At 47.6% G+C, this 25,157-nt stretch overlaps 2 protein-coding genes and 1 long non-coding RNA gene across 3 annotated transcripts in view; 2 read left to right on the forward strand and 1 right to left on the reverse strand.

Moving 5' to 3' along the window:
* Window positions 1-788: 788 nt before the first annotated feature.
* Window positions 789-19,251, forward strand: LOC135239977 (vasculin-like). The gene is given in 12 exon segments (XM_064309026.1): window positions 789-989; window positions 1,841-2,797; window positions 11,503-11,620; window positions 13,455-13,575; window positions 14,385-14,608; window positions 15,649-15,715; window positions 16,427-16,605; window positions 17,210-17,365; window positions 17,978-18,162; window positions 18,253-18,363; window positions 18,683-18,725; window positions 18,728-19,251. Coding segments are annotated over 10 exon segments (1,254 nt in total). The 5' UTR covers window positions 789-989; window positions 1,841-2,797; window positions 11,503-11,557; the 3' UTR covers window positions 18,833-19,251.
* LOC135239978 (uncharacterized) lies at window positions 5,572-6,243 on the reverse strand. Its single transcript, XR_010325540.1, has 3 exons — window positions 6,133-6,243; window positions 5,869-6,000; window positions 5,572-5,663 (listed from the first exon to the last, which is right to left on the reverse strand). It is a non-coding gene; the product is annotated as an uncharacterized LOC135239978 (long non-coding RNA).
* A 4,060-nt stretch (window positions 19,252-23,311) lies between the features above and the next one.
* LOC135239975 (dynein regulatory complex subunit 2-like) overlaps window positions 23,312-25,157 on the forward strand; it is a 6,048-nt gene continuing 4,202 nt past the window's right edge. The window contains exons 1-3 of the mRNA XM_064309023.1: window positions 23,312-23,580; window positions 23,912-24,079; window positions 24,940-25,109. Coding sequence (XP_064165093.1) covers window positions 23,446-23,580; window positions 23,912-24,079; window positions 24,940-25,109 — 473 coding nt within the window. The 5' untranslated portion in view covers window positions 23,312-23,445. The remainder of the gene's footprint in view (window positions 23,581-23,911; window positions 24,080-24,939; window positions 25,110-25,157) is intronic.

The raw sequence follows: 25,157 nt of genomic DNA on the forward strand, positions 1-25,157 counted from the left end.
AATTTAAATTCACAGCTGAACAAAACAGGCTTACAATCAAAATATATATTTCTGCTTTTTTTGGTTCTTTATGTGTAACTATTAACCATTACATTACGAAATTAAGAGTGTTTCAGTATGGTTACTTAAATTGTAAAAATAACCAATGATATCATTTGTTTAGATTTTAAGTTTTTTACATTTTTTATGTGGAAGTTGTACTCATTGGAAAAGCAGAAAGTATCAGCAACCCAATTGACAAATCAACTGAGAGACTTCATCTCTATGGGAACTCTAGCACTAACAGCAAAAATCCAAACCATTCATTTTACAAAATTTTACTTCTTTTAAATTTTACTTTCATCTCTGTGGTTCACCCCAGCTGTGACATTATGCTACTATGCAAACAACCAATTGATCATTCATTTTTTTTGTCATTTAAAACAAATATGCATGCCAGGCTGCATACTTTTGCATTTTATGTCAAAATGTTAACATACTCAGTAAATGCTTGAATATAATTAATAAATGTACTGCACACTTCTCAATATTTGATAGAAATCTAGCCTAATGTTTTCTCAGAACCTTGAAATGTAGCCAATTTTATTTTAATTCAAGGGCATGCTTTTCAGTCAATTTCTCGTTCAAACTTTATGCACTTATACTTCGACATGGCGAAAAATAAACCTGAAGGTGAATAGAAAATAAGGAATTTAATTGTGATTTACACAACCCAAGAACGACAACTTCTGCAAAACAAGATTTATTTTCGCCCGGGCGTTTAAAGTATTTATGTGTCGCCCAAGTGTTCACCAAATCACGCAGGTTGACGAGATTCTCGCGAAGCATTGCGGACAGAGGCGCCATTTTGGGAAGGAGATGGGCAAAAGCGGCAAAAATTAAAAACAAAAAGAAGAATTTTTCGTCATTTTTAACGAATATAGAAATGCAGGAGTCTAAAACAACCCTTAAAAGACTGCCATAGGCGGTGGACAATTCTCGTGAATCAGGTAAGCTACAGAAATGAAGAACCGTAAATGATAAATAGTCTGGGAAAGAAGCTGAAATTGGGCTATGCTAACGCTAGCGAGTGAGTGAGAGCTGTTATTGCTACTCCAGTGTTAGCATCGCTAATCCCGTAGCTAGCTAGATACACTCGGACAGACGAGCTCCTAGCAGCGTAAGTTAATTGAACAAGCACAACAGCAAGACGTGTGTTCAGTTGGTAGTTTGTGTTAGTTCGCTTTTCATGTTTAGTTTGCTTGTTAAGCGAGAGAAAAGATCATAGCTAGCGTTAGCGAGCTAGTTGGAAAACATAGCCTGCAACTGGTTTGCTGGATAATGTCATTCTGTAGTGTAGTTAACTGTGCTAATGTTAGCATAGTTAGCAACGATACTCTGCCAGGAGTGGCTAACGTTATTGCATCCTTTAACCAGTATATGTTCTTTAACAAAGTTTTGTTTTATTGTTCCGCCCGGGTACTCGCAGCTAGACCCGTTTTCAAACATTTGGGAGGGTTGTCTGGTAGTTCAGCCTCGCATACTGAATTGGGTAGATTTCAAGCCAACTACAGACAACTTCGAATTTAATCCTTCTCTGGTGTCCGTGCTAGCAGCCAGACAGCCAGCGTCTCCGAGAGGAGGCTCGGTTGCTGGCTAACGTCATTGCCTCCCATTAGACTTTTATTTCCATTTGCTAACCAACGACGCTAGTTAGCTGTTGTTGTTTTGGTATTATTTAACATACATGAATTTGAGCATGCTGGCAGTCTGTCCAAAAGGCAAACTATGCCTATCCCGTGCATGCAAAACTGTTCACGTTTTCTGAATTGTTGCCAATTATATGCGTGTCTCCCTACAGGCGAACTCTACCGTAACCCCTGTCTCCAGAAGAGACGGCGCCAGTCAAGGTTCTTGCGCTCAGAATCGGTGCTGTCATCTGTCTTTAACCACTGGCGAGCAAACGTCCTCGTTGTGTGCACGTCCAAGGCCGAGGAATGCGCTGGTCGCTTGGGAATCGTCCGAGTAACGAGCCGTCTTTGAACGACGCGGATTTCCTCTGAAATGGTCTGTAAAGAAATGCGAGGGAAAGCGAGAAGCTGACTGCACGACACAACTCGACCTGGAAGCCGTGTTGTTGTGTTTGGACATTGGTATTGGACTGCAATGTAGCATCAGTTCACGGAATTACTTGATCCTCATTTATTCCCTTTGGAGAGGTTCCTCTCTCACGCCCGTTATTTCGGAGAAGCGAAACATGCGCACTTTCAAATGAAGGAGAATTTATTCGAGCTCTTAAACATTTTCCTCCTAATTATGTAATCGATTCTATTTGTGACTTCGTAGGTTGGAGGACAATGGTGCATCGGTAGTCACCCTTGTTTTCGTTCACCGGCTTATGCAGTGGACTTTCACATGTGAACCACCCCAGCACCCTCAGCCCCCTTAAAAAAGACACAGTTCATGCCCATGCTGGCCTTAAGGCAGTGCATGAAAGCCCGACCTGTGTTAGGCCTATAACCAAACAGGAGCTGCCATCTGAGGAGCCAAGCAAGGGACAAAATCCACACTGGGATTGGAATTGGAAATTTGCCTGCGGAGGATGGAAAGTTGATCCGGGATTTCTTTGCTCAATATTTACAGAAGGACCCCGATCTGCAAGATAAACCTGGAGAGCAGAACAGGGGGGATTATCTCCGCGCTTCTCCCATCACAAAAATCCCAGGGAACGTGCCGGAAGGGGTTGCGGAGGGGGGGGAGGGGAGGGGCTTGACTTGACGCAATCGAACGAGGCCATCTGTGCAGTCCTTCATAGCTGGTGTGTATGTGGTTTTAATTTTGCTTTCTCGTACAGACAGTTGTGTTTTGTTCAGACTTCAGCGGTGCTCTCGGCCACGGCAGCCCTAGTGAGGCGCAGTTATGCCAGGTGTCTGTCCTGCTGTCCAATAAGAGAGTTGGGACGGGGGTGGGTGGGGTCAGAAAAGCTGCCCATGTAGTGTTTACATGTGATCCCCGTAGCCCGACGGACACTTCAGATGACTTGACGTGGCAGTTATTTCCCTTCGGTGTCAGGTTTGCACGTTGATGTCTTCAGCCTGTCTCGGAGCAAACAAATGTGGATTTTGCTCTCAAATTTATTTTGAATACATGCATATGCAAAGTGGTCTCAGGAAGGTGGCTGTGCTGTGCAGCTTAGACTCGGAAAAGAAACCCAGAGTTTGTCTCAGGAGTGCTGGCTTGATCTCAGTTACAAGTTAGCCTCGTCGATGAAGGACTACTGAGAGGCTGAGAGTCCACAAAAGGGGATGGCTATCGTGTGTCATCAGTGTAATTTCACAGAGGAAACGTGACGCGATCATTTACATTGGTTAGGGGGCTGTCGGCTCGATGCCGAATTATCACATTCCGTGTCAAAATGCTGTGGATCAAATCGGCCACCCTACCATGGCCAGAGATCGTCCAATCGTTTGAGAGACTCGTGATCCTCGCTTAACCCAAACATGTTATTTCTGTTCACCCAATTACCATAGAGGTTCTGCACTGGATGGTATTTTGGGCCTTCTCCACTGCCTGTCATTTCATTACACGGCAGAACAGGCATCTGCCAGGGAGGACTTCCTGGCAGATGATTTTAGCGTGTAATGAAAGATCACAGGGTGACTGTGGCAGAGGAGCCTGTAATTACAGTCGCAGAAATTTCACTTTTATTTGGAAACCAATGATTCGTATTTATGATTTAACTGGCAGCATTAATGCATTTGCACAAATATTAAACGGTTGGTAGCAGTTCTGCATAAGTCTAAGAAATCCAATCCATTTCTGGGCTACGTGTCCTTTTGTGAACTACAGTTTATTTTATCGGCAGGAGTGAGTTTGACATCCATGTATCTATCCGTTATCTATACCCACTTCCTATCCCAGCATGCACTGGGCGAGAGGCAGGATTACACCCCAGACAGGTCGCCAATCTATCGCAGGGCAATAGTTGCACCCCCCCCCCCCCATAGTGACAGTATTTTCCTGAACTTTGCAGAATATCATTGGCAGAGTAATCAAACCCCCCCCCCCCCATTTGAGTTTCTCTACTGCCCATTAAAGGGAGAAGCGGTGTCTGAGGACAGTGGGAATGTGGCCAGGTCTCATTGCTGTGAGAGTCATCATATGTTCCCTCAGCTGGTACTCTGGCTTCTGAAAAAGGAAAGGAGGAAAGTGGGCTTTAGTCCTTGATTTTTTTCCCCCCTCGGTTTATCCAATCGGGCGCACGGATGAGTACCACTTTGAAGAATCGCCCCGTAACGTGCAGGTGAATGATTCCCTGTATTAATGCCACATATTCTTACCTTTGACGAAATGGTGATGTGCTGCTGCTTTCTGGACACTTGTTAGTAATTGACTAATGTAATAAAAAAAGGAAGCCTTTGCAATTAAACCAAAGGAACGGTTATTTCATTTAAAATTTTAATGTATATATATTTGTAAAAATGAGGTATTCCTGACATGCCTCTTGTTTCCGGCTCGTGCTGTTAGACTGTGGAGTGGACACTGTGCTTAGCTGAGGCCCGAGCTCACTCTTCATCACGGGTGATTAACTAGCTCTTGATTTTTCAGATATTCAGGTTTGTGTATCTGGAGTTGATTATATGGCCTGAAATTTATAGCTTCCTCTGACAGGGTGTTTTTTTTCAAGTGGCCTGTTAAGCCTCACCTGTTTTGGAATCCTCCACACTTGGCCACCGTCACCTCTGGTCAGTTTGATCCTAGGCTGCTGGACCTCGGCCCCTCCAGTGGGAATTTGGCTATCGCTGTATGTGGTTATAGGTGTACATTACAAACATGAAATAAAACCTGTTGGAATTAGGAGTTCTCAATGGTAAACAGGGGGGACATGAATCCAGGGTCTGTGGGAATGAATTCCCCTCCAGTTAAATCTCACCATAACTGAACCGTTGAATCTTCACATGACATAAGTGCTGTCCAGACTGATCGACTGTCCTGTCAGTCAAACGGACACGTATCGCAGTCGCTTCTGCCTCTCTGTCCAGACGCAGCCAAGCGCTGTGGTCCAACACCGATGCACAAACATGATGGAGTGCATTAGAGGTAGTGTTTGAGTGATCTGTCTAGTTAATGTGATGTGATGGAATTCATACAGAGAAGGCTTGACTGATTTTAGATGGCGCAGCTGAGGTGGCGGTCCTCTCCATCTCACTCTTTGTGAAGTTTAGCTTTTTCTGACTGAGTGTCTGAGGACGGTTATGAAAGGTAACGTGAACATTCAATGAGCATCTTTTTCCTGAGGGGGAAAACAGACCAGCACAAAGAATTTTTTACTGGAGCGATTTTTACAGGGAAATAAATCCTCCAAAGTCTGGCTCTGGGCAGAGAACGGCAAGCCGGCACATCTCCCTGGGATCGCGCATCTGTTTTGACAGCTGTGTTATAAGTTGAAGTTTATGGTAACTATAGCCTGCTCTCCTACTCATCAAAGATTTCCCATCATGCCCTTGGCTCTACAAAATTGATCCTTTCGTGACCGTACCCGGGGGGGAAAAATATGGCCGTGCACACGGGCAGTCTGCCAAAGCAGCGTCCGATCGAAGGTGTGTGCCAAGTGTCCACCTGGCGCTCACTGTCTGGATCTCTGCTAATAGTGACTGTCCTCCCTCCTGGTGCTAGCTGGCTGGCTCTCTGCTAATGCTAATGATGTGTCCACCTGGTGCTAGCTGTCTGGCACCTTCTGGCTGACTCTCTGCTAATGCTAATGGTGTGTCCACCCGGCGCTAGCTGGCTGGCTCTCTGCTAATGGTTACTGTGTGTCCACCTGACGCTAGCTGACTGACTCTGCTAATAGTGACAGTCACTGTGTCACCCTGGCGCTAGCTGGCTGACTCTCTGCTAATGGTGACTTTGTGTCCCCCTGGTGCTAGCTGACTGACTCTCTGCTAGTGGTGATGTTGTGTCACCCTGACGCTAGCTGACTGACTCTCTGCTAATGGTGACACTGTGTCCCCCTGGTGCTAGCTGGCTCTGCAGATGGTGACGGTGTCCCCTCCTGGCGCTAGCTGGTTGCTATCTGCTAATGGTGACTATGTGTCCCCCTGGTGCTAGCCGACTGACTCTGCTAGTGGTGATGGTGTGTCCCCCTGGCGCTACCTGGCTGATGCTAGCTGGCTGGTGCTAGCTGTCTGGATCTGCTAGTGGTAACAGTGTATCCCCCTGGCGCTAGCTGGCTGGCTCTCTGCTAATGGTAGAGGTGTAATTATAGGTGAGGTATGGGGAGCAGCTCAGGCTGCGTGTGGTGCCGGGCTCCTTCAAACTGCTCTTCTCTCTGGAAAGTGCGGAGAGAGAGACAGCACAGCGGTCTGGTGACCGCTGCATGCACTGTAGCCTAACTTATCTTATAAATGTTGCATGTGCACCCTGCTGACTTTGGGGAGAAAAACAGGTCAGTTTGGCTGCTAAATCATGCAAGGCCCTTTTTAATTCATTCATTTATTTTTTAATCTTAAATTTACTTGGTGGTGAGTTATTCTCCTCCCCTCACAGTTTGTTTTTGTATGATTATATTATATGATATATATTATATATTATAGATGTTTTTAGCGGATAGTTGTCACAAATCTGCAGAATTGCTTTCAGATTTTACCAGCGCCTAAAGCGGAGCTCTCAAACTCCAGTCCGCAAGGGCTGCAGCGTCTGCAGTTTTTTTTTTTTTGTGGTTTCCATTCGATTGGCAGCTAATCTGGGCCTTGGAAACGAGACTCGTTAGCCAATCAGTGACTTAGATTTAGCAGTTAAGTCTGTGACTCTCCAGGATTTGAATTTGTGATCTCTGATCTAAAAAGGTAGCGGCGGGGGAGGGGTGGGTATTTACCCGTAATCCCAGAGAACCAGTCCACATTAAGCACCGTGGAATAGAGCCGGTTGTTTCACCTCTGCAGAACCCCAGCTACAGTCACCTACTTAAAGTATTATTCTTGGTTTTTGAAAAATGATCAATGAAATTTATACCAACTTTATCAGCTTTGACTGACGCCAAAGGGAAATGAAATGATGTAGTGATAAGTTGAGCTGAGACTCGTGCCTAAATACATCCTATTCGTTGCATGCAGAGTTACTTTAATTCCAAGGTGTTAAAATTGGGACCCATGCTGGAGGTTGTGTTTGGGATCTCCTGGCTTGGCAGCGTGTGCCTGGCAGTGCACCGGTAGCAATGCTGTTTGAACTCAGCCATCGCTAATGACATCATTACTCCTGCATCCACTTCCACAGATTCAGTCCTCCGTCCAGTTTCAAAGCTGCTGAACTCTACCACAGTGTTTATTCGAGTTGCTCATCTTAGAATTTGGGCCCAGGAGTTGTTCCATTGGTCAAATATGCAGCTTAGTAGCTTGGTGGGCGGCTAAAATGAGACACAGCTGACTGGAGTAGTGCTGAATCCCTGTATGTTAACGGCTAGCTGAAGCCCATTCTTAACAGTGGGCTTCAGATTCATTTGTCTTTAGAATGGGCTTCAGATTCATTTGTTTTTAGAATGGGCTTCAGATTCATTTGTCTTAAGAATGGACTTCAGATTCATTTGTCTTAAGAATAAGCTTCAGATTCATTTGTCTTAAGAATGGGCTTCAGATTCATTTGTCTTGAGAATGAGCTTCAGATTCATTTGTCTTGAGAATGGGCTTCAGATTCATTTGTCTTGAGAATGGGCTTCAGATTCATTTGTCTTAAGAATGGGCTTCAGATTAATTTGTTTTAAGAATGAGCTTCATATTAATTTGTCTTAAGAATGAGCTTCAGATTATTCACTATCCACGTGTCCCTCATTTGCTCTTGTGAGTTTTATATTTTATGTGGAAAGTGCTGTACTGTAGATGTCATGGAACATTTTTTTTACAAGCTTAAGATAGATTGTGAATTGTGGAACTTGTCATAACGGCGTATAACAAGTTAAGGATTTAAATTTGAGTGGAATGATTCTGTGAAGCCGTCGAGTAAAGTAGTGCTCGCGGTCTCGTTTGGAGAAAAGGACCGCTGCGTGTTTGTAGGTGACTGGCAGTGGCGCCTTTAAGATTGTGCGGTTCAAAAAGCTCCCGGCTCTTTGAAATCAAATATAGAATTGTTAAAGAGGCCCTTCTGCTTTTCCCCCCGTCTCTGCTCAGGAGGGGAACGCCGAAAGTGCTTTAAAGTCGCTTCAAAGCGGCGGATGAATAGCCGCTAATCTCGGGCCCGCGCCGGCGCCTCGGCGGAGAGCGAGCGAGCGGCGCTTTAAAAGCCAGACCCTCTCCGTCAGCGAGACGAAAGGCCGGCCAGCACAAAGGAGACGGGAGCGAGACTGTCCACGGGCGCGGGCGGCTTTGAACCGGGCCTGTAGCCTTTTGCTGGCCCTGGGGCTCGCTCAGGTTTGAATGGGCTGTCGCCTCTCCTGCTCGATGGCAGTCGGCAGTCCGCAGTTACGAGGTACTCCGATTAAAACTCCCAAACGCTTATTTTTCAGAAATCCCGGCATTGTCCGGGTAGTGCAGTGGTTTGGGCACTGTTCTCTGGGCTGGAAGGACATGGGGTCAAATCCCAGCAGGCACCGTGGTGTGCTGAACATAATCTTATCCTGTGACACAATCCCAATATATGAAATTAGGCAGCATGGGTCTTCAGACCCAATTTTAACACCTTGGAATGAAAGTAACTCGGCATGCAACGAATAGGATGTATTTAGAGTCTCAGCGTTAAAACCCTCTTTTTTGACGCGAGGGAGGCTTCAGTAGCCGCTGACTGGGGGAAGGGTTGCAGAGGGCTGAACGGTGTGAGCAGGAATAAAAACGGCACTTTGAGAAGCACCTGAAGCACGTGGAGGGCGGCGGGAGCACGGCTCCTCTCCCCCGGGGGAGGGGGGAGGGGGGAGGGGGGAGACGGGTGGGTAATGTGTGTCTGAAAGTGCAGGCTGGGAGAGGCACAGCCCCTCCACACCCAGAGTGTCCTCACACATTGCTCCTCGTTGCATCAGCTAGACCTGCTTCACACTTCGGCGCGGTCCGAGGTCACGGAAGGAAGCAGCCGCCACATTCCGTAAAGGTTGAAGTTATTATTTAACCCCCCCCCCCGCCCTTTATGGGAAGCCCAAGTGAAGCGCATCATCGGAAAACAGATTTCCCTCGATCTTTCTGAGCTTGCTCCTGCGGTTTATTTAGCAGTGGCCAGTGCATTCATTGCACATGAAGCTCAGGGTTTTGAGTGGAAAGGGCAGACTAGGCTTTTTTGGAGCCGCTGATGACTCATCTGGAGGCTCCCGAAGGTCGTCTCTGTTCCTGCTAGCGCTTCTCGCGCGTTGATAACGTGTCCGCTCGGTTGAATTGAGTTTGACTGGCACGTGTGATGTCGCTTGCGATGTTGAGCTTTTCCAGATTGTTTTTTTTTTTTTGCTTGCTGCACGTAAACCGGGAGCCTCTGCTCGCGGAGTTTTCAAACACGCTGAGACCATTCTTCAGTGCGCCCTCGTGTGCAATCCTCTTCGTTCCCCTATGACAAATGGGTTGAAACTACGGCCACTGTTCCTGAGGTGTTAGTTGATGGCGCCTGTCTTACGACAGATGGGCTTTCGTATTAATCGTTTACCATCTCCAGTGCTAGGGTTGTTCTATCCACGACTCCAGGTTAGTGTACCAAAGGTCGCCGCCTGTTGTATGTAAGTTTCGCCAGCCAGCTGCGCCTCGGTGAAACCAGAGGCTCCAACCATGATGCTGAAACCTCGCAGTTCATGACTCAGTGGTCCACGTCCAGGTGTGCTGCAGTGTGTAGGGCCTTCAGTTCTGTAATGAAGGGACGGTGAATTTGACGGTGAATCGTGCAGAGGAACACGTCTGTTCCACAGGCACACGCCCTGTGAGCAGGATCCTCTTCACCAGCGTTTCTGCTGTCCCCTCTTTTCTGAGGGACCGCTTCTCATTTATGGAGCTGCCTCAGTGCACGGGCTGCAGGATACATCAAATCCCGGCTTTTAAATGTATTGTTTCGGCGTAATAAGAATGACTGCCGCCATGGGGCGTACGGTCCATCTTTTGTCTTTTTTTCTTTTTTTTAATCTGTACCTGATGTGGTACTAAACAAACGATCGTCAAAGACCACGTGAAATGCTTCTGGGGGGAAAAGGGAAAAAACATCGCTGTAAACATGCCGGTGTTCACTACCGCATCAGGCATGATTAATGAGGGGAAAAAAAGATGAAAAACGCCAGTATGCTCGTTGGGGGCAGTTATTCTTATCACGCGTAAAAAAGAATAATAATAAAACCCGATGCGATGTATCGTGCAGCCCTATTCACTGGCTTTACGGCAACTTCACAGTAGCTTTTGTACTTTGATCAGGCGCCTTAAAATAAAAAATATGCCTTTTAAAATGATTTTTCTGTTTTGCCCACGACACATCAATGACCACATGCAGCTCGTAACTGTGACTGCAAAATAAGCTGACACAATTGGCACAACTCTGCTGTCTTTCTCTCTCTCTCTCTCTCCTCTATCTCCCCCTCTCCCTCTCTCTCCTCTCTGCTCCTTCTCTCTCCACTCTCTCCTCTCTCCTTTCTCATCACCTCTCTCTCATCACCCCTCTCTCCCCTCTCTCTGTTGAATGAGTGTGTCTTTATGAGCATGGGAAGTGCACGCTTCCGTTGTCGAAGCAGACACCGCAGTAATTAACAAGAGGCAATAGGTGTCCAATGAAATCATATCCTCGTTACGCAAATATTATTCTACGCCTACAGTAACGCTGGCAAGAAAGAACCACGGACCCTGAATGAAAGTCCCGTTCTCACTCTCTCCCCACTCTCTCCTCTCTCTCCTCCCATGTCTTTGTGGCACACTCTTTCTCTCTTTCTCCTGACACGCTCTCTCTCTCTCTCTCTCTCTCTCTGCTCCTGCGGGGGGAGTGGCTGCCCGTGTGTCTGAAAGGGGCTCGGATCGGGGGCAGATCTCCTTTATTTTGGGCAGCACAATGCCGCGGCCTGCCGCCCGGCGCCCGTGCAGCTGCCCGTCTGCTCCTCCTGAAAGCAGCAGACTTAGCGAGTGGCCCGTCCGGCCCGGACGACCAGCTCTACCGGGCTGTGCCAGGCTCAGTGCCCATCCCTGCCCCCCCCCCGCCGTTCAGACCGTGTTTATACTGTTTTCTGTGCTTCGGTGTAGGATCACATACTCTCTTTAGGGCTCTGGGGCCTTCTGGTTTGTGTTGTGTTTTTGTTTTTTGATGCCGGAGGTGAAATGTTTTTTATTTCTCTGCAGCCTAACCGTGTTCAGTCTTGAGCCTGCTTTGTGTTGGGGAGGTGTGGTGAAATAAGACTCGAAGCTCGCTGGCCGTGGGACCATGACTTCATCTTTCGGTCTCACAGGGCCTTGTGGTGGCAGGATAGTGGAGTGGGTCATTGTTTTTATGGCTGTTAATCAGTAGTGGATATCGGTCTAATGTTGCACTGTGTCCTCTCTCTCTCTCTCTCCCTCTCTCTGTCTCTGTCTGTCTCTCTCCCCCCATCTCCCTCAGGGACTGGAGATGAGGTGTTGATGCCTTGCTCACCTCTCTTGAGACAGAGACCTAAATGGCGCAGCATGATTTTGCTCCAGCCTGGCTCAATTTTCCCACACCGGCCTCATCAGCGAAGGTAAACCTGCGCTCTGCATCGCCCCTGTCTGGGCCCTGGGGCTCTGGGGTGCTGTGACCCGGCTACGCGCATGGGTTTACTGTCCTCACAGCTACCAAATCCACATTTGCAGTCACTTTTACTGGGGAGCAGGTACTTGAGTCTTTATTCAGAGGGGGAATGCAAGAGAGGGTTACAGATAGGGGGCAGCAGAGAGGGGTACAGATATGGATCACAGCACAGAAAGTGTCACTGCTGGGAATCCCCCCCCCCCACCCCCACCCCCGGCCACATGGGGAATTTGCATTTGAAGTGTTCAGAAAACCAAAAGATAAGGATGTACAAATCACTTTTATCAAGTGTATCAAAAAAATTACAAAAAATATATATATACAATTTACTTATGATTTTTAATGCTTGGCCTGACACAGTGTGATTTATCTGGGTGGATAAAGCCAGATTGGAAGCTTACAAAACTGGTTCACTGCTGATTAGTTAAAATGTACTACAATGTTAATGCCCTGTTAACATTTTAAGCATGGTTTCCAAATAACAAATCCTACTGTGTTCTGATGGAGACCCAGTGATGTCACTGTTGTGGAGGGCAGTGTTCTGATGGAGGCTCAGTGATGTCACTGTTGTGGAGGGCAGTGTTCTGATGGAGAAACAGTGATGACACTGTTGTGGAGGGCAGTGTTCTGATGGAGACCCAGTGATGTCACTGTTGTGGAGGGCAGTGTTCTGATGGAGGCTCAGTGATGTCACTGTTGTGGAGGGCAGTGTTCTGATGGAGACTCCAGTGATGTCACTGTTGTGGAGGGCAGTGTTCTGATGGAGGCACTGTGATGTCACTGTTGTGGAGGGCAGTGTTCTGATGGAGGCTCAGTGATGTCACTGTTGTGGAGGGCAGTGTTCTGATGGAGGCTCAGTGATGTCACTGTTGTGGAGGGCAGTGTTCTGATGGAGACCCTGTGATGTCACTGTTGTGGAGGGCAGTGTTCTGATGGAGACCCTGTGATGTCACTGTTGTGGAGGGCAGTGTTCTGATGGAGGCTCAGTGATGTCACTGTTGTGGAGGGCAGTGTTCTGATGGAGGCTCAGTGATGTCACTGTTGTGGAGGGCAGTGTTCTGATGGAGAAACAGTGATGACACTGTTGTGGAGGGCAGTGTTCTGATGGAGACCCTGTGATGTCACTGTTGTGGAGGACAGTGTTCTGATGGAGCTCGTGATGTCACTGTTGTGGAGGGCAGTGTTCTGATGGAGAACAGTGATGTCACTGTTGTGGAGGCAGTGTTCTGATGGAGAAATCAGTGATGCACTGTTGTGGAGGGCAGTGTTCTGATGGAGGCCGTGATGTCACTGTTGTGGGGGGCAGTGTTCTGATGGAGGCTCATGATGTCACTGTTGTGGAGGGCAGTGTTCTGATGGAGGCTCGTGATGTCACTTTGTGGAGGGCAGTGTTCTGATGGAGCTCAGTGATGTCATGTTGTGGGGGGGCAGTGTTCTGATGGAGGCCGTGATGTCACTGTTGTGGAGGGCAGTGTTCTGATGGAGGCACTGTGATGTCACTGTTGTGGAGGGCAGTGTTCTGATGGAGGCCCTGTGATGTCACTTGGTTGTGGAGGCCAGTGTGTCACTGTTGTGGAGGGCAGTGTTCTGATGGAGACCCAGTGATGTCACTGTTGTGGAGGGCAGTGTTCTGATGGAGGCACTGTGATGTCACTGTTGTGGAGGGCAGTGTTCTGATGGAGACCCTGTGATGTCACTGTTGTGGAGGGCAGTGTTCTGATGGAGGCTCTGTGATGTCACTGTTGCGGAGGCCAGTATTGTGACGCCGTTGCCCTGCTCCCTAGCCGTCTCTGAGCTGCGAGAAGCCGCCGGAGGCCCCCGTTTGCCCGGACGGCCGCAGCGATGTGAGTCGCAGACGACACAACTCCTCCGACGGATTCCAGTCCCTCAATGGACGCGCTGGAGGTACCGCCCCCCCCGACCCGTCCTTCACACACAGGAGAGCCTGCTCATTGGTAGCTCTGTTCCGCTGGACAGACCCACACAGCCACGTTAGTGCTGAGCTGCTAGCGGATTGCAGGGCTGTGCCTACAGGGCCCATGGGGTTGTGTTCAGTAGTAAAGATTTCACTCCATCCCTTACAAAGCACATTCAAGATCTCCAGGAAGAGGGTTGGGCAGCCCTGCCCTAAAGACAAAGTAACATGGTAGGCTACTCTGTGATAGGTGGAGCTCTTCTCTGGGTTCAACTAATAGGGTGACATCACAAGTCTTATTAGCATTTTATTAAGGGGAACATTGCCAGTGCTGTTGGCGTGGCGATTGACTGGAATTCCAACATATGATGAAAAATGTGAAGGGCTGATAAATGCTGCCACCCAGGAGGGAAGCCATGGCAGAGGGTCTGCAGCACATTAACTGGAGTCCCGAACGGGTCCTGAAATTACCAAATTGACACCGATTTATCTAAATGCATTGACCTGCCCTAATTATGCCATAATTTGGCTTTATCACTGAACAGTTTCTCCTATCCGCTGACAAAGAGGGCAGAAGCTGTAGATTGACACACTAGTGCATTTGACACACTCAAGTCCTCTGCCACAGGTTGAGACATTTACATCTCGTCGAACATAGAACTCATCAAGCTGCTAATTCTTAGAAAGAGGTGTGCCAAATTAGGGTTTAAATGTGAACCTTCAGGAGAGCAGATCTCCAGGAACAGTGCTGGTTACCCCTGCTTTAAATGGAACTGTCCCCCCTGCCCCCCCCTTGCAGGAAGTTACTCCAGGAAGGAGAAGAACGGCTGGAGGGGCCGGAACGGCAGCGAGGGCGGGGCCTCGCGGGCGGCGTTCCACGGCGGGGGGGGCCACGGGCGCTCCAGGCCCACGGCCCCCCAGGGGGGCAAGAACAAGGTCCTGCACGAGAGCAACTCCGGGCACAACGGCAGCGGCAAGCACGAAGAGGGCGACCCACGCAAGCAGTTCCAGGCTGAAGACTTTGTGAGTCCGCGAAATGCATTCTGGGATACGATGCGACATGATTCAGTCCTCCACCCCTCCCCCCCTGCCCCCACTGTTCCTCTGGTTCACCACGGGCTCTTACCCAACAAATTCACGGCTACAGGATGTTTTGAGTCTTGTACCACTGAATTTGATTAACTTCATTAACTTTGTCTTATTTTGACTGTGCCTACATCCTGTACATGTTTCAAAGTGATTTGAAGACCTCTCGAGGGCGTGGGGGGGGATCATTCATAAGTGTCAACCGAGTATAGTACTCTGTTTGATTCGCAGTACCAGCGGTGTGGTGCGTAATAGTTGTTCAAGAAACCCCCAGAGGATCTGAAATGCATTTCACGCTCCGCTTGGCAATGTGTGTTCAATGCTAAAGAGGAGGTGAAATATTGATAGTGATTCTCCTGAGGCCCCAAGTGATTAGGGTGTGAGAGTGCTGATCGGCGGGATAGTGGTTGGGGGCGAGGGGGGGGGGGCACACATTGGCCTATGAGGACTGGAAATTGCTGTGAAGCTCATGGCACAATGTCGGTTAGATCTACGACTCATTTCCGGACTTTATGCTGGGCTTGGCGCATGCTGCTCTTCATACTGATGAAGGCGCGGGTGCGAAACCAAAGACGTTAGGTTTCTCCGTTAGCACGTTAGCTACTGGCGTCTTTAGCCGCACTTCAGGACAGTTGACATCCATCGGGCAGCGGTTTGTATTCCTGGCACGACAAAACACAACAAAGATTCTTTTTTAAAAATCTTTTTAAAACCAGCGGAGACGCACCGATGTCTTTGTTACCGGCGATGTTCCCGCTGTGTCTCGGCTCATGGAAATTGAATTGTGGCTCTCAATTCCCCTTTGCGTGCGACTGAAATGACTCGCTGTTCCAGAGTTGCACTCCTGAATTTGGTCTCCCTCGAGCTGAATTGATGGGGCGTACGTGCCGCTGAGATATGGAGTAAAGCTGGGGATGAAATGGGTACCCCCCCCGCCCCCCCACCCAGCCACTGATGATGCTCTCTCTGTTTTTCAGCCGTCTCTGAATCCGGACGCGGAACGGGAGCTCAACCAGAACAAAGCGGTAGCAGTGGGAGTATGGGGTGAGTCTGGCATCTTCTCTCAACCGTAACTAGCTTTCTCAACCATAACTAGCTGTCTCAACCGTAACTAGCCGTCTCAACCGTGACTAGCTGTCTCAAACGTAACTAGCTGTCTCAACTGTAACTAGCTGTCTCAACTGTAACTAGCTGTCTCAACCGTAACTAGCTGTCTCAACCGTAACTAGCTGTCTCAACCGTAACTAGCTGTCTCAACCATAACTAGCTGTCTCAACCGTAACTAGCTGTCTCAGCCATAACTAACTGTCTCAACCGTAACTAGCTGTCTCAGCCATAACTAGCTGTCTCAACCGTAACTAGCTGTCTCAGCCATAACTAGCTGTCTCAGCCATAACTAGCTGTCTCAACCGTAACTAGCTGTCTCAACCGTAACTAGCTGTCTCAGCCATAACTAGCTGTCTCAGCCATAACTAGCTGTCTCAGCCATAACTAGCTGTCTCAGGCCTAACCAGCGTGCCTTAGGAGAGGAGGAGGGGAGCTGTGGCTCTTAATGGGAGTTTGCACGTTTAAACGCTGCTTGGGATGCTTGTGGCTTTCGTCCCTTTTAGGTAGTTCCCGAATGTCCTTCGGGCTGTCCCGTAGCAGTCTCTCTGTAGTCCTCTGTGTCCTTGGCTGTCCCAGATAAGTCAGGGCGGCGCGCTTTTTTGGTCTGAGCGCTCCGCAGTGACGCACCCTTTTCTGCCCTTGAATCAGAGCACCCGCCGAATCCCAAGTCCAGGACCTCTAAAATGATGGTGATCAAGCGCATGCCGAAGGAGGAGCCCAGCTCGACGCTGCCCGCCCCGGCCCACACCCAGCCCGCACCCCCCAAGAACGGGACCCCCTCCTTCTACAAGGGCCTGGTCCCCAAACCGGTCGCTGTCCCCGCTAAGGTAGGACACCCGTTTAAAATGGGGTGCGGGTGGGAGTGTAACTGTTGCCCTGCGATAGGTTGGCGGCCTGTCCATGGTGTACTCCTGCCTCTCGCCAAATGCATGCTGGGATAGGCTCCAGCACCCCCCGCGACCCTGGCCAGGATAAGCGGGGATAGATATTGGATGGATGGATGGGATGTAACTGGTAACAGTCCTAAATGAACACCGATGTCTACTGTGGATGGATCTGAACTACGAGACTGCCGAATTCAGTTGTCGGATAATGGATGTGTCCGAGTTGCTATGGCTCCTGCGACACTCCGGATACAGCCGGCAGATATCTGTGGTGTGGCTTCCTTGGCTGTGCTTTTTAACTGCTTTTTCTCTGGTGCTTATTTTCTGTCTGAAGTTACCCGCCTATTTGCGTGTGCGTCATAGGGTCCCTGAGGATCTGTGCATGCAGGTTTGTGCTGTGGTCGTTTGAGATGATGCCCCACAGTCCAGTGGAGTGCAGTTCTCCATTAGAGGCCTCCGTTTCACATCGTCAAAAGTGTGCAAGACACAGTTAAAGTTTGCGACTGCCCCACAGACTCACCACCACTGTATGATGCGTCCCCCCCAGGGCAGCCGCTCTTGCTCCTCCTCCCCCGTGGACAAGGCCAGCCAGCCGCGGCTGATGATGAGGCTGAGCCGCGCGCGCACAGACAGGAAGAGCCACTTCCTCAAGGCCCTGAAGCAGGACCGGGTGGACGAGGAGGACCTGGACAACCCCTGCAAGGTACCGCTCGGGCTGCCTAAGCCCGCCGCGCTCGAGGGCGGGGAAGAAGGGAGCATTTAAAAATGGTGGTTGTGATGTCAGCTTAACGTCATTAAGCAGAAAGGAGCTCCCACCAATCACGGAGGATTTTGGTAATGACTGCTAACGGTACCTGTGATTGGTGGATACTTTGACAACTTCTGGCTACGTTTCTTTTCTCTCTGTGCAGGGAGTACGATCCGCAGGTCACCATTATTGTTGATCTGCTTTTTGTTACCAAGGTGTTCTGTGATTGGTGGAGCTCTTCTCTGGGTTCTTCTAACAGGAAGACATCACAAACTCCTTATTTCCATTTTATTGAGGGGAAATTTGCCAGTGCTGTTAACATGGCTGGATTGTGATTCCAACTGGTGATGAGAAATGGTGACACGTGCCTTTTGAAGAATGCCACTTGAGAAAGAAACAGGGACTGTACTGCAGATTAACTGAAGTCCAGTTAATTTCCTGAATGCTGAATCGAGATTGACCCCGACCCTGATGAATGTCTATGCTAATTCAGTCTTTCTCACAGTTCTGCGGGTGCAATTCCGTTTCACCGCCACCGCGTTTATAGCACTGTCCTTCCCGCCACAGGACGACGAAGCCTTCCACGTGCAGAACAGCAACCTGGGCCACGGGGACGAGAACCGAAACAGCTTCGAGCGCCCCGCCCCGCGGGAGAACGGGAACGCCCCGCTCGTGGCCCGGCAACAGATCCTCCGCTCCTCCACCTTCCCGCAGCCTGAAGTGCTGTCCAGCTCCCTGGAGGCGGAGCACAGGTGGGTGGGCGGGGCTAGGTGGGTGGGTGGGAGGGGCCTGGGGGTGCGTTGAGGGCAGTGTACTAGGGGCGGTGTTCTGGGCTCCTGCAGGCTGCTGAAGGAGATGGGCTGGCAGGAGGACAGTGAAAACGACGAGACCTGCGCCCCGCTCACCGAGGACGAGATGAGGGAGTTCCAGGCCATAAGCGAACAGGTGCTCACGCCTCTCATATGGCCTTCTGACAAACCTCTCATATGCCCCCCTCACACACCCCCCTCACACACCCCTCTCACACCCCCCCAACATCCCTCCACCCCTCACCCCCACCCCTCATCATGCCCCCCCCCCCCCCCACACACGCCCCACACACCCACCCCCCCATCACACGCCCCCCTCACACCACCCCCTCCACACACCCCCACCACACCATCGCCTCCCCCCACTCACACCACCTCACACGCCCACACACACCCCCCCCCACACAAACGTCTAGCTAGATGACCAGACGCCCCCCCCCCGCCTGTGCTCCTCAGACTGCAGAGACGGCCTGCGGAGAAAGCGGTTCCTGGAAGAGACCGGGCTGCACCCTGCGACTTCCTGGGCTCCTGGCGGAACAGCACTTTCAGACCCACCGCCGAGGCAGAGGAGACCGAGACCAGCAGCAGCGACACCTCGGACGACGAGGCCTGAACCAGCGCTTCCGAATGCCCCCCCCTCGCCCCCCTCCTTCCACTCACCCACACCACCGCCCCCCCAAAACCCCCTCAGCAGCCCTCAGCACCCCTCCGCCCTCCTGTGACCTTTCAGCTGTGGGGGAAAAAAAAACGGGGACTCCCTGTATCTTTGCGAGTCGGAGATCTGGATCATGGAAAAAAAAAACCCCAGGGCGTCTGAAGGCCTGGGTGAGAACACTTGCTTAAACACGCTTTGTAAAGTGGCCCCTGTAGTTTAAAAAACGACAAAAAAAGAAAAGAAAAAAAGAAACGATGACTTTTGGTGGAATTTTAGTGACTTTGTCTCATCACTGAAAGCATTAAGAGAACCAGTATACTGCAATGTGACAAGGTCTGTTCTGGAAGAAGTGAATAAAATGATTGCAATTCACAGTGTATCGTCCCGTTGAGGTCTGTGTATGGAGGTGAGATGGCTCGGCACTTGATTTTACAGACAGCTCCAACACTTTTAAAAGACACAACCCAGCACTTTATTTTAGACTGCTCAACACGGTTCAGAGACCGCTCAACACTAGAGATACCTCAACATGATTCAATTTTTAAAAAATCATTTTAAAAGAAAAATCCAGTGTGTTCAGCACATGGCCATACCCTGTTATTAATAGCGCACTGGCTTCTGTGGTTTCTCTATGATCTCACTCTCCCACCTCTGAGTACTGACCTGTCCAACAACACTGAACTGTCCGATAAAGCTGAAAAAGCCTGAAAAACATATTTTAAAAAATAAAAATATAGTTAACATAACAAAATAAGTACCAATGATTCAGGTAGAAAGCTTGTGGGGAAAAATCAAGTCAAGTGTACCACTGAGATAATTTAAAAACTAAACACAGTAAGTTATCTGCTTCAAGTTCTCTCTTTTCCATCCATAACCTGTATTCTGTTACAGATTTTTTATGTTGAAGGAGAACACTACAACTGTTGTCTTTGTTTGGCCACATACTAATAATTCTTCTTAAAATAGGATGGTTTGATACGGTTGTATTTCTCACCTGCCAACGCTGTGGAACAGTTCCATCATGGATGTGAATCCAGGCGCTGGGCCTCTGGGGCTGAAGGATATCCCATCCTGTTCATGTTCTGCGTGTTTGTATACAGCTGTAGAGCAGCCTTGCAGTTAGTTTAGCCACAGAGAAGTGGAAAAGGGCAGTTATCTGTGTCAAGATGTCATTTCCTGCCTGATGGATGAGCTTTGCTTTAACCTCACAAGCCAAACTTGTTTTTAGGAGCAAGCTGACTGCATTAGAAGAGAAGTAATTTTTTTTATGCTTTGAGTCAATTCATTAGGTTTTTATTGAATATTAGCCTATTGTTATCTGCTGAAGGCCCATGTTTTATTAAGGATATATATTGCTTTTCTTTGCTATTTGTAAGTTATTTTAGGCTATTTATTAATCTAATTTTATGTTTAAACTGTATTGGTGTGGAACACTTAATTTAATATCCATTCTTTTCAAAACTGGCTATTAGTGAGGTCCGTACTTGAGGCTATGTTTCTTGTTTAGTTAGTTATTTAGTTTACTTCCAATTTGCATTTATTAACCTGTTTAAAAAAGCTTATGTTGGTCAGTAGGAATAGGCCTTTAACACTGATTAGCATGTGCACTAGAACAGAGCCTTACCAGATACCAGACCATGTGGCCCCATCCATGCACTAGAGCAGTGCCTTAACAGATACCAGACCATGGGGCTCATCTATGATTTGGAGAAAAGCATCTGCCAAATAAAACTAATGTACTGTAATGTAATCCAAGCACTAGAACCGAGCCTTAATAGATAGCAGATCATGGGGCCCATCCGTGAGCTACAACAGCGCCTCAACACGATGAGCCACCCAGCAGCCCCCACAGAATAGACGTCCTTGGTTGGGTCAGGCTCCATCTACCCCGTTGTCCAGGTAACCAATAAAGTCATTTATGAGCAGGTAAATGTCAGTTTTTCTGCTGATATCACCGAAAAGACAAAGAAAAAATCGAGGGTAGGGAGTGGCAGTTAGCGAGAGCTGCTCTAAAGCCAAGTTTTCTGCAACGTTCTAAAACTCACCGCCTACAATTAGATGCGTTGAGTCACCTGTGACTGCAAGCAGGGACTTCAGACACTCGGAGATGGGTAGTTCACACTGCTGCAACTCCTCACTGCAACGTTCGAAATGTTGCATCACAGATCTTTGGTCTGAACTGGAACCGCATGGTTACAGGGAAGTCTACAACCAGACAACCTGAAGCAAAACTGAAAGGTTCGCAGTCAGTTGTGGCTCCATGTCTCACTTTGCCGATTGTTACCTCATGGGACCTGTTGGGCCGGTGAGAGTTTAGGTGCAGCAAGACTACTGGGGGCTACTGAGGAAGAACCACTTGAGGGCTTCTTTGCTGAGGTGTAGGTAGAACCAGTGTCTGAAAAAGAAGAGCTTCAGTCACTTGAATGATGATAAAAATGCAGTTGACCTTCCAAAAAGTAGCAGTGACCTCTCGAGCGCTTATTTCAAGTTTGCCGGCCTCTTCCTGAAGTTGGGTCTTCTGTGTCTTGGTTTGAAGAACCCTTTTCACAATAGTGACCGGCTTCACCACCTCCGGCCCTACCAGTTTGGGTCTCACTGAAATGTGTCAATAGGTTGAGTCACATTGTTAAAAACAATAGACGTTCAATGTTGGGTTTCAGCTTAGCGACTCACCTTGATGGCTTTTTGATGACACTTCTTCAGACCTCTTGTGTTAGAGAGTAAAGCAGCCTCATGGCCTTTGACCTGCAAACTTTGACCTCCCTCCAGATCTCCTCCAGCGCCTTCACCCTAAAGTCATGGGGCTTGCAAGATGTAAAAGTATCAGGTTCCACGATCATCCCTTGTCTGTTCATCATGACGGAGCTATCGATTTTAATACACATGCGAAAAGGTACTACCATACCTTTGCTGAACAAGCTGGAATGGCACAATTTAAATACTCCAGGCCAATTTATTTTCAGTGGTTCTGTTATGTCATAATGAGGATAGCTTCTGCAATCACAATTGCCTTGTGATGGCTTTTTTTACACCAGCTATATTCTATATAATTCAGGTATAGAATTCAGTGTCTGTTGTCTACACAATGCCTGCAGCATGAATTATACAGATCTATGATTGGCTATATGAATGATCAGATTCTAGTTAGATTAGATTAGATCACAGATAAGAAGATTGTAGATTTTGACATTTCATGGCATACAGTTGATACGAGCTGACTGAAGTAGCCTATATTTGACTTATTTACTGAGGCTAATTGCGTTTTCTCCAATTGACGTATTCTGCAACAATTTCCACCTCAAGTGAAGTGCCTCAAGTGAACGGTACAGACCGTTAACGCTAGGGCTACCAGACGTCCGGTTCCCGACCGGAATGTCCGGTTCTCAAATTATTTGTATAGGTTCAGGTTTGTGGACCCGACCATACAATGTAAAGTCCCGTTTGAGTAATTGATGGGAAGAATTTACCAGTAGTTAATTTACCAGTAGTTTTTAATGAATTCACTGATTTTTCCTTTTAAAATTTTCCATTTGAGCATATGTTTTGAATAAATATATTAAATTAATAAAATTGGAATGTATAATTTGTAATCCAGAAACTAACTATTCTAAGAAACTGATGGTACGGATACACCGGTGGGCATGGACTGAAAAGTTTAGAGTAAACAGGACCTCTAAGAAAAATGGAGGACAAGCCACGGCCAGGGTGTAGGCTACAACTCATCACCTCATGCTTTCACTCAGGGATGCCATTGCATTCTTTGACATTTATTTAGAAAGAAAAATTAATTCAATAAAATATTTCCATTGTTTAGATGCAATATATGTTTTTTCATATAAGAATCACAACGCTGTTCCTCTCCACAGCTTAAAGAGTCGGATACAGAAAACGGAATATTTACATTCAAAATTTGTATGGATTTTCACGAATTTCCAATGTTTACGGATCCACCGCGAAACGAATCGGCCCGCTCCATTAACCATAAGTTTACAGAAATACATTTTGCGCATCAACTGGTTTGTGTTCCGTTATTTTGCTTTCTGCGTTGACATAGCTCCATCTTCTGGATGCTCCATGTGATTAATGGAAAAGGAACGGCCACCTGGTCACAGGCATTTATAACAATCACACAAAAGCAATTTGCTTTGTAAAGGCTTGCCTGTGTGTTAAGAAACAATAACACAACTCACTTCATGGTACGTTACGAATAGCACAGAACCGAGTAAATCGTACTATTTTCTTAATAGTTACTCATTCATTTAGCCTATTTATTATTTATTCGTGCATTTCCGCCGTTTAGGAAAAGCTTTCTGGATTTTTCACCTTGTAAAAATCAAAGTTGGCAACACTGTTGCTATGACATGGGCAAATAAAAATACCTCTGTCATCTCCTGTGACGTCACTAGGCTACCTACGCTACACAGGTAAATGCTGACGTCACAGAAAAGACAGAACGCTAAAAACCCTCACCCAACAATGCTGTTATCATTGGAAATTATATGTAAAAATATAGCACGGACAGCGACGTCTGATGACAGCTCACTTGGGAGCACAGAAAGAGGAACAACACCATGGCAAAGAAAGGGAAGAAGGGTGGAAAAGGGAAGATGACAGAGGAGGAGAAACAGCTATTTCTGCAGCAAAAAGCCTTGGCAGAGGAGGAGATAAAGAAGAAAAAAGAGGCCATGCTCATTAAAGAATTTACGGTAAGTCTGTTCCACTAACCACTTATGTGACTGCTGAAATATTTGAGCCACAGACATATTATGTCATATGTTACGAGCTATTCATTATATCTGCGTAATGTAGGCTATTTCTGAATTTTGTAACCCGTACGTTCCTGGGTGTGTGTTAGGCTTGCCAACGAATGTCCTTCTGTGAGCAATCTCAACAAAACGTTTTCAACGTTAATAAAGAAAAGTTAATATACACAAACCCCGTTGAAACTACACAATCCCAGAAAATAAGCCTGCGTAAATTTCATTCACGAATCGTTTGCCCAACGCCCTGCGTCTGTTCTCTTATTTCCCCCCCCAGGATAAAATGGAGACGGAGGAGCAGAAAACGGCGGTGAACGACCTGAAGCTAGTAGACAGATGGCGGTTGGTGTTCCGGAAGGTCCGCGCGAAGGAGCTGCGTAACGACATCGCTGTGCTCAGCCAGACGTTCGAGAGAGTCCTGGACCACAAAGACACCGTTATTAAGGTGAGGAAGTGCGTTACAGGCGAGTCACAAACAAATAACGTAAGAAACTCACAACCCCCCCCCCCCCCCCCAATATAGTTGGTGCTCTGTATCTAGAGGCAGAGTAAGTTTTTTTAAATGTATTTTTATATTTTACTGTTCACAGAACTTTATATGTTCTGTTTGTTTTTCACTGCTTTGGTTGGCAGTGATGTATTTTCTGTTATTTTATTTTTTAAAAACCTAATAATCTTATTTTTTATTAATGTAATATTTATTAATTGCAATGTAGATGTGCACATGGTTCATTGTTTGATCTAATGTTTCCTTGTGTGTGGTAGCCTCAGGAGATGCAGTTTGTCTGAATGTTAACCTGATGACTTTTCTTTCTTAGATGACATATGGAGATGATGACTGTTAATGAGATGATGATGACCCTGGTCTTAGATGAGAGGACTCTTAGATGTGATGACTCTTATATGACATGGATGTGATGACTCTTGGATGGCTTGGATGTGGTGACTCTTGGATGACATGGATGTGATTACTTGATGACGTAAATGTGATGACTGATGACGTGGATGTAAAGACTATTGGATAAGATGGATCTAATGACTCTTAGATGAAGTGGATAAGATTGCTTTTGGATTACGTGGATGTGATAACTTTAGAATACTATCGATTTGGTGACAATTGGATTTCATCGATGTTACAACTTGGAATGATTTGATGACTTTGATAAGATTGATGTGATGACCCTTGGTAACATGGATGTGGTGACTCTTGGATGACATGGATGTGGTGACACTTGGATGGTGTGGATGTGGTGACTCTTGGATGACGTGGATGTGGTGACTTTCCCTTCTCTGCATGTGCCACAGTGTTTGGAGGTTGAGGTGAACAGCATGAGGGAGCAGTCGGCCCGGTGCCACGGGTCTCACCTGGATCACATCGACAGACTCCTGGAGCTACAGAGGGAGCGGCTGGGCACCCTGGAGCAGCAGTGGAACACCGAGCTCGAGGAGCTCTGCACGGCCTTCAACAATGAGAGGTATCGCCTAACCACTCTACTTTCAACAATGAGAGGTACCATGTGACC

This window comes from Anguilla rostrata, chromosome 14, assembly GCF_018555375.3.
Source record: "Anguilla rostrata isolate EN2019 chromosome 14, ASM1855537v3, whole genome shotgun sequence".
Lineage (NCBI taxonomy): Eukaryota > Metazoa > Chordata > Actinopteri > Anguilliformes > Anguillidae > Anguilla > Anguilla rostrata.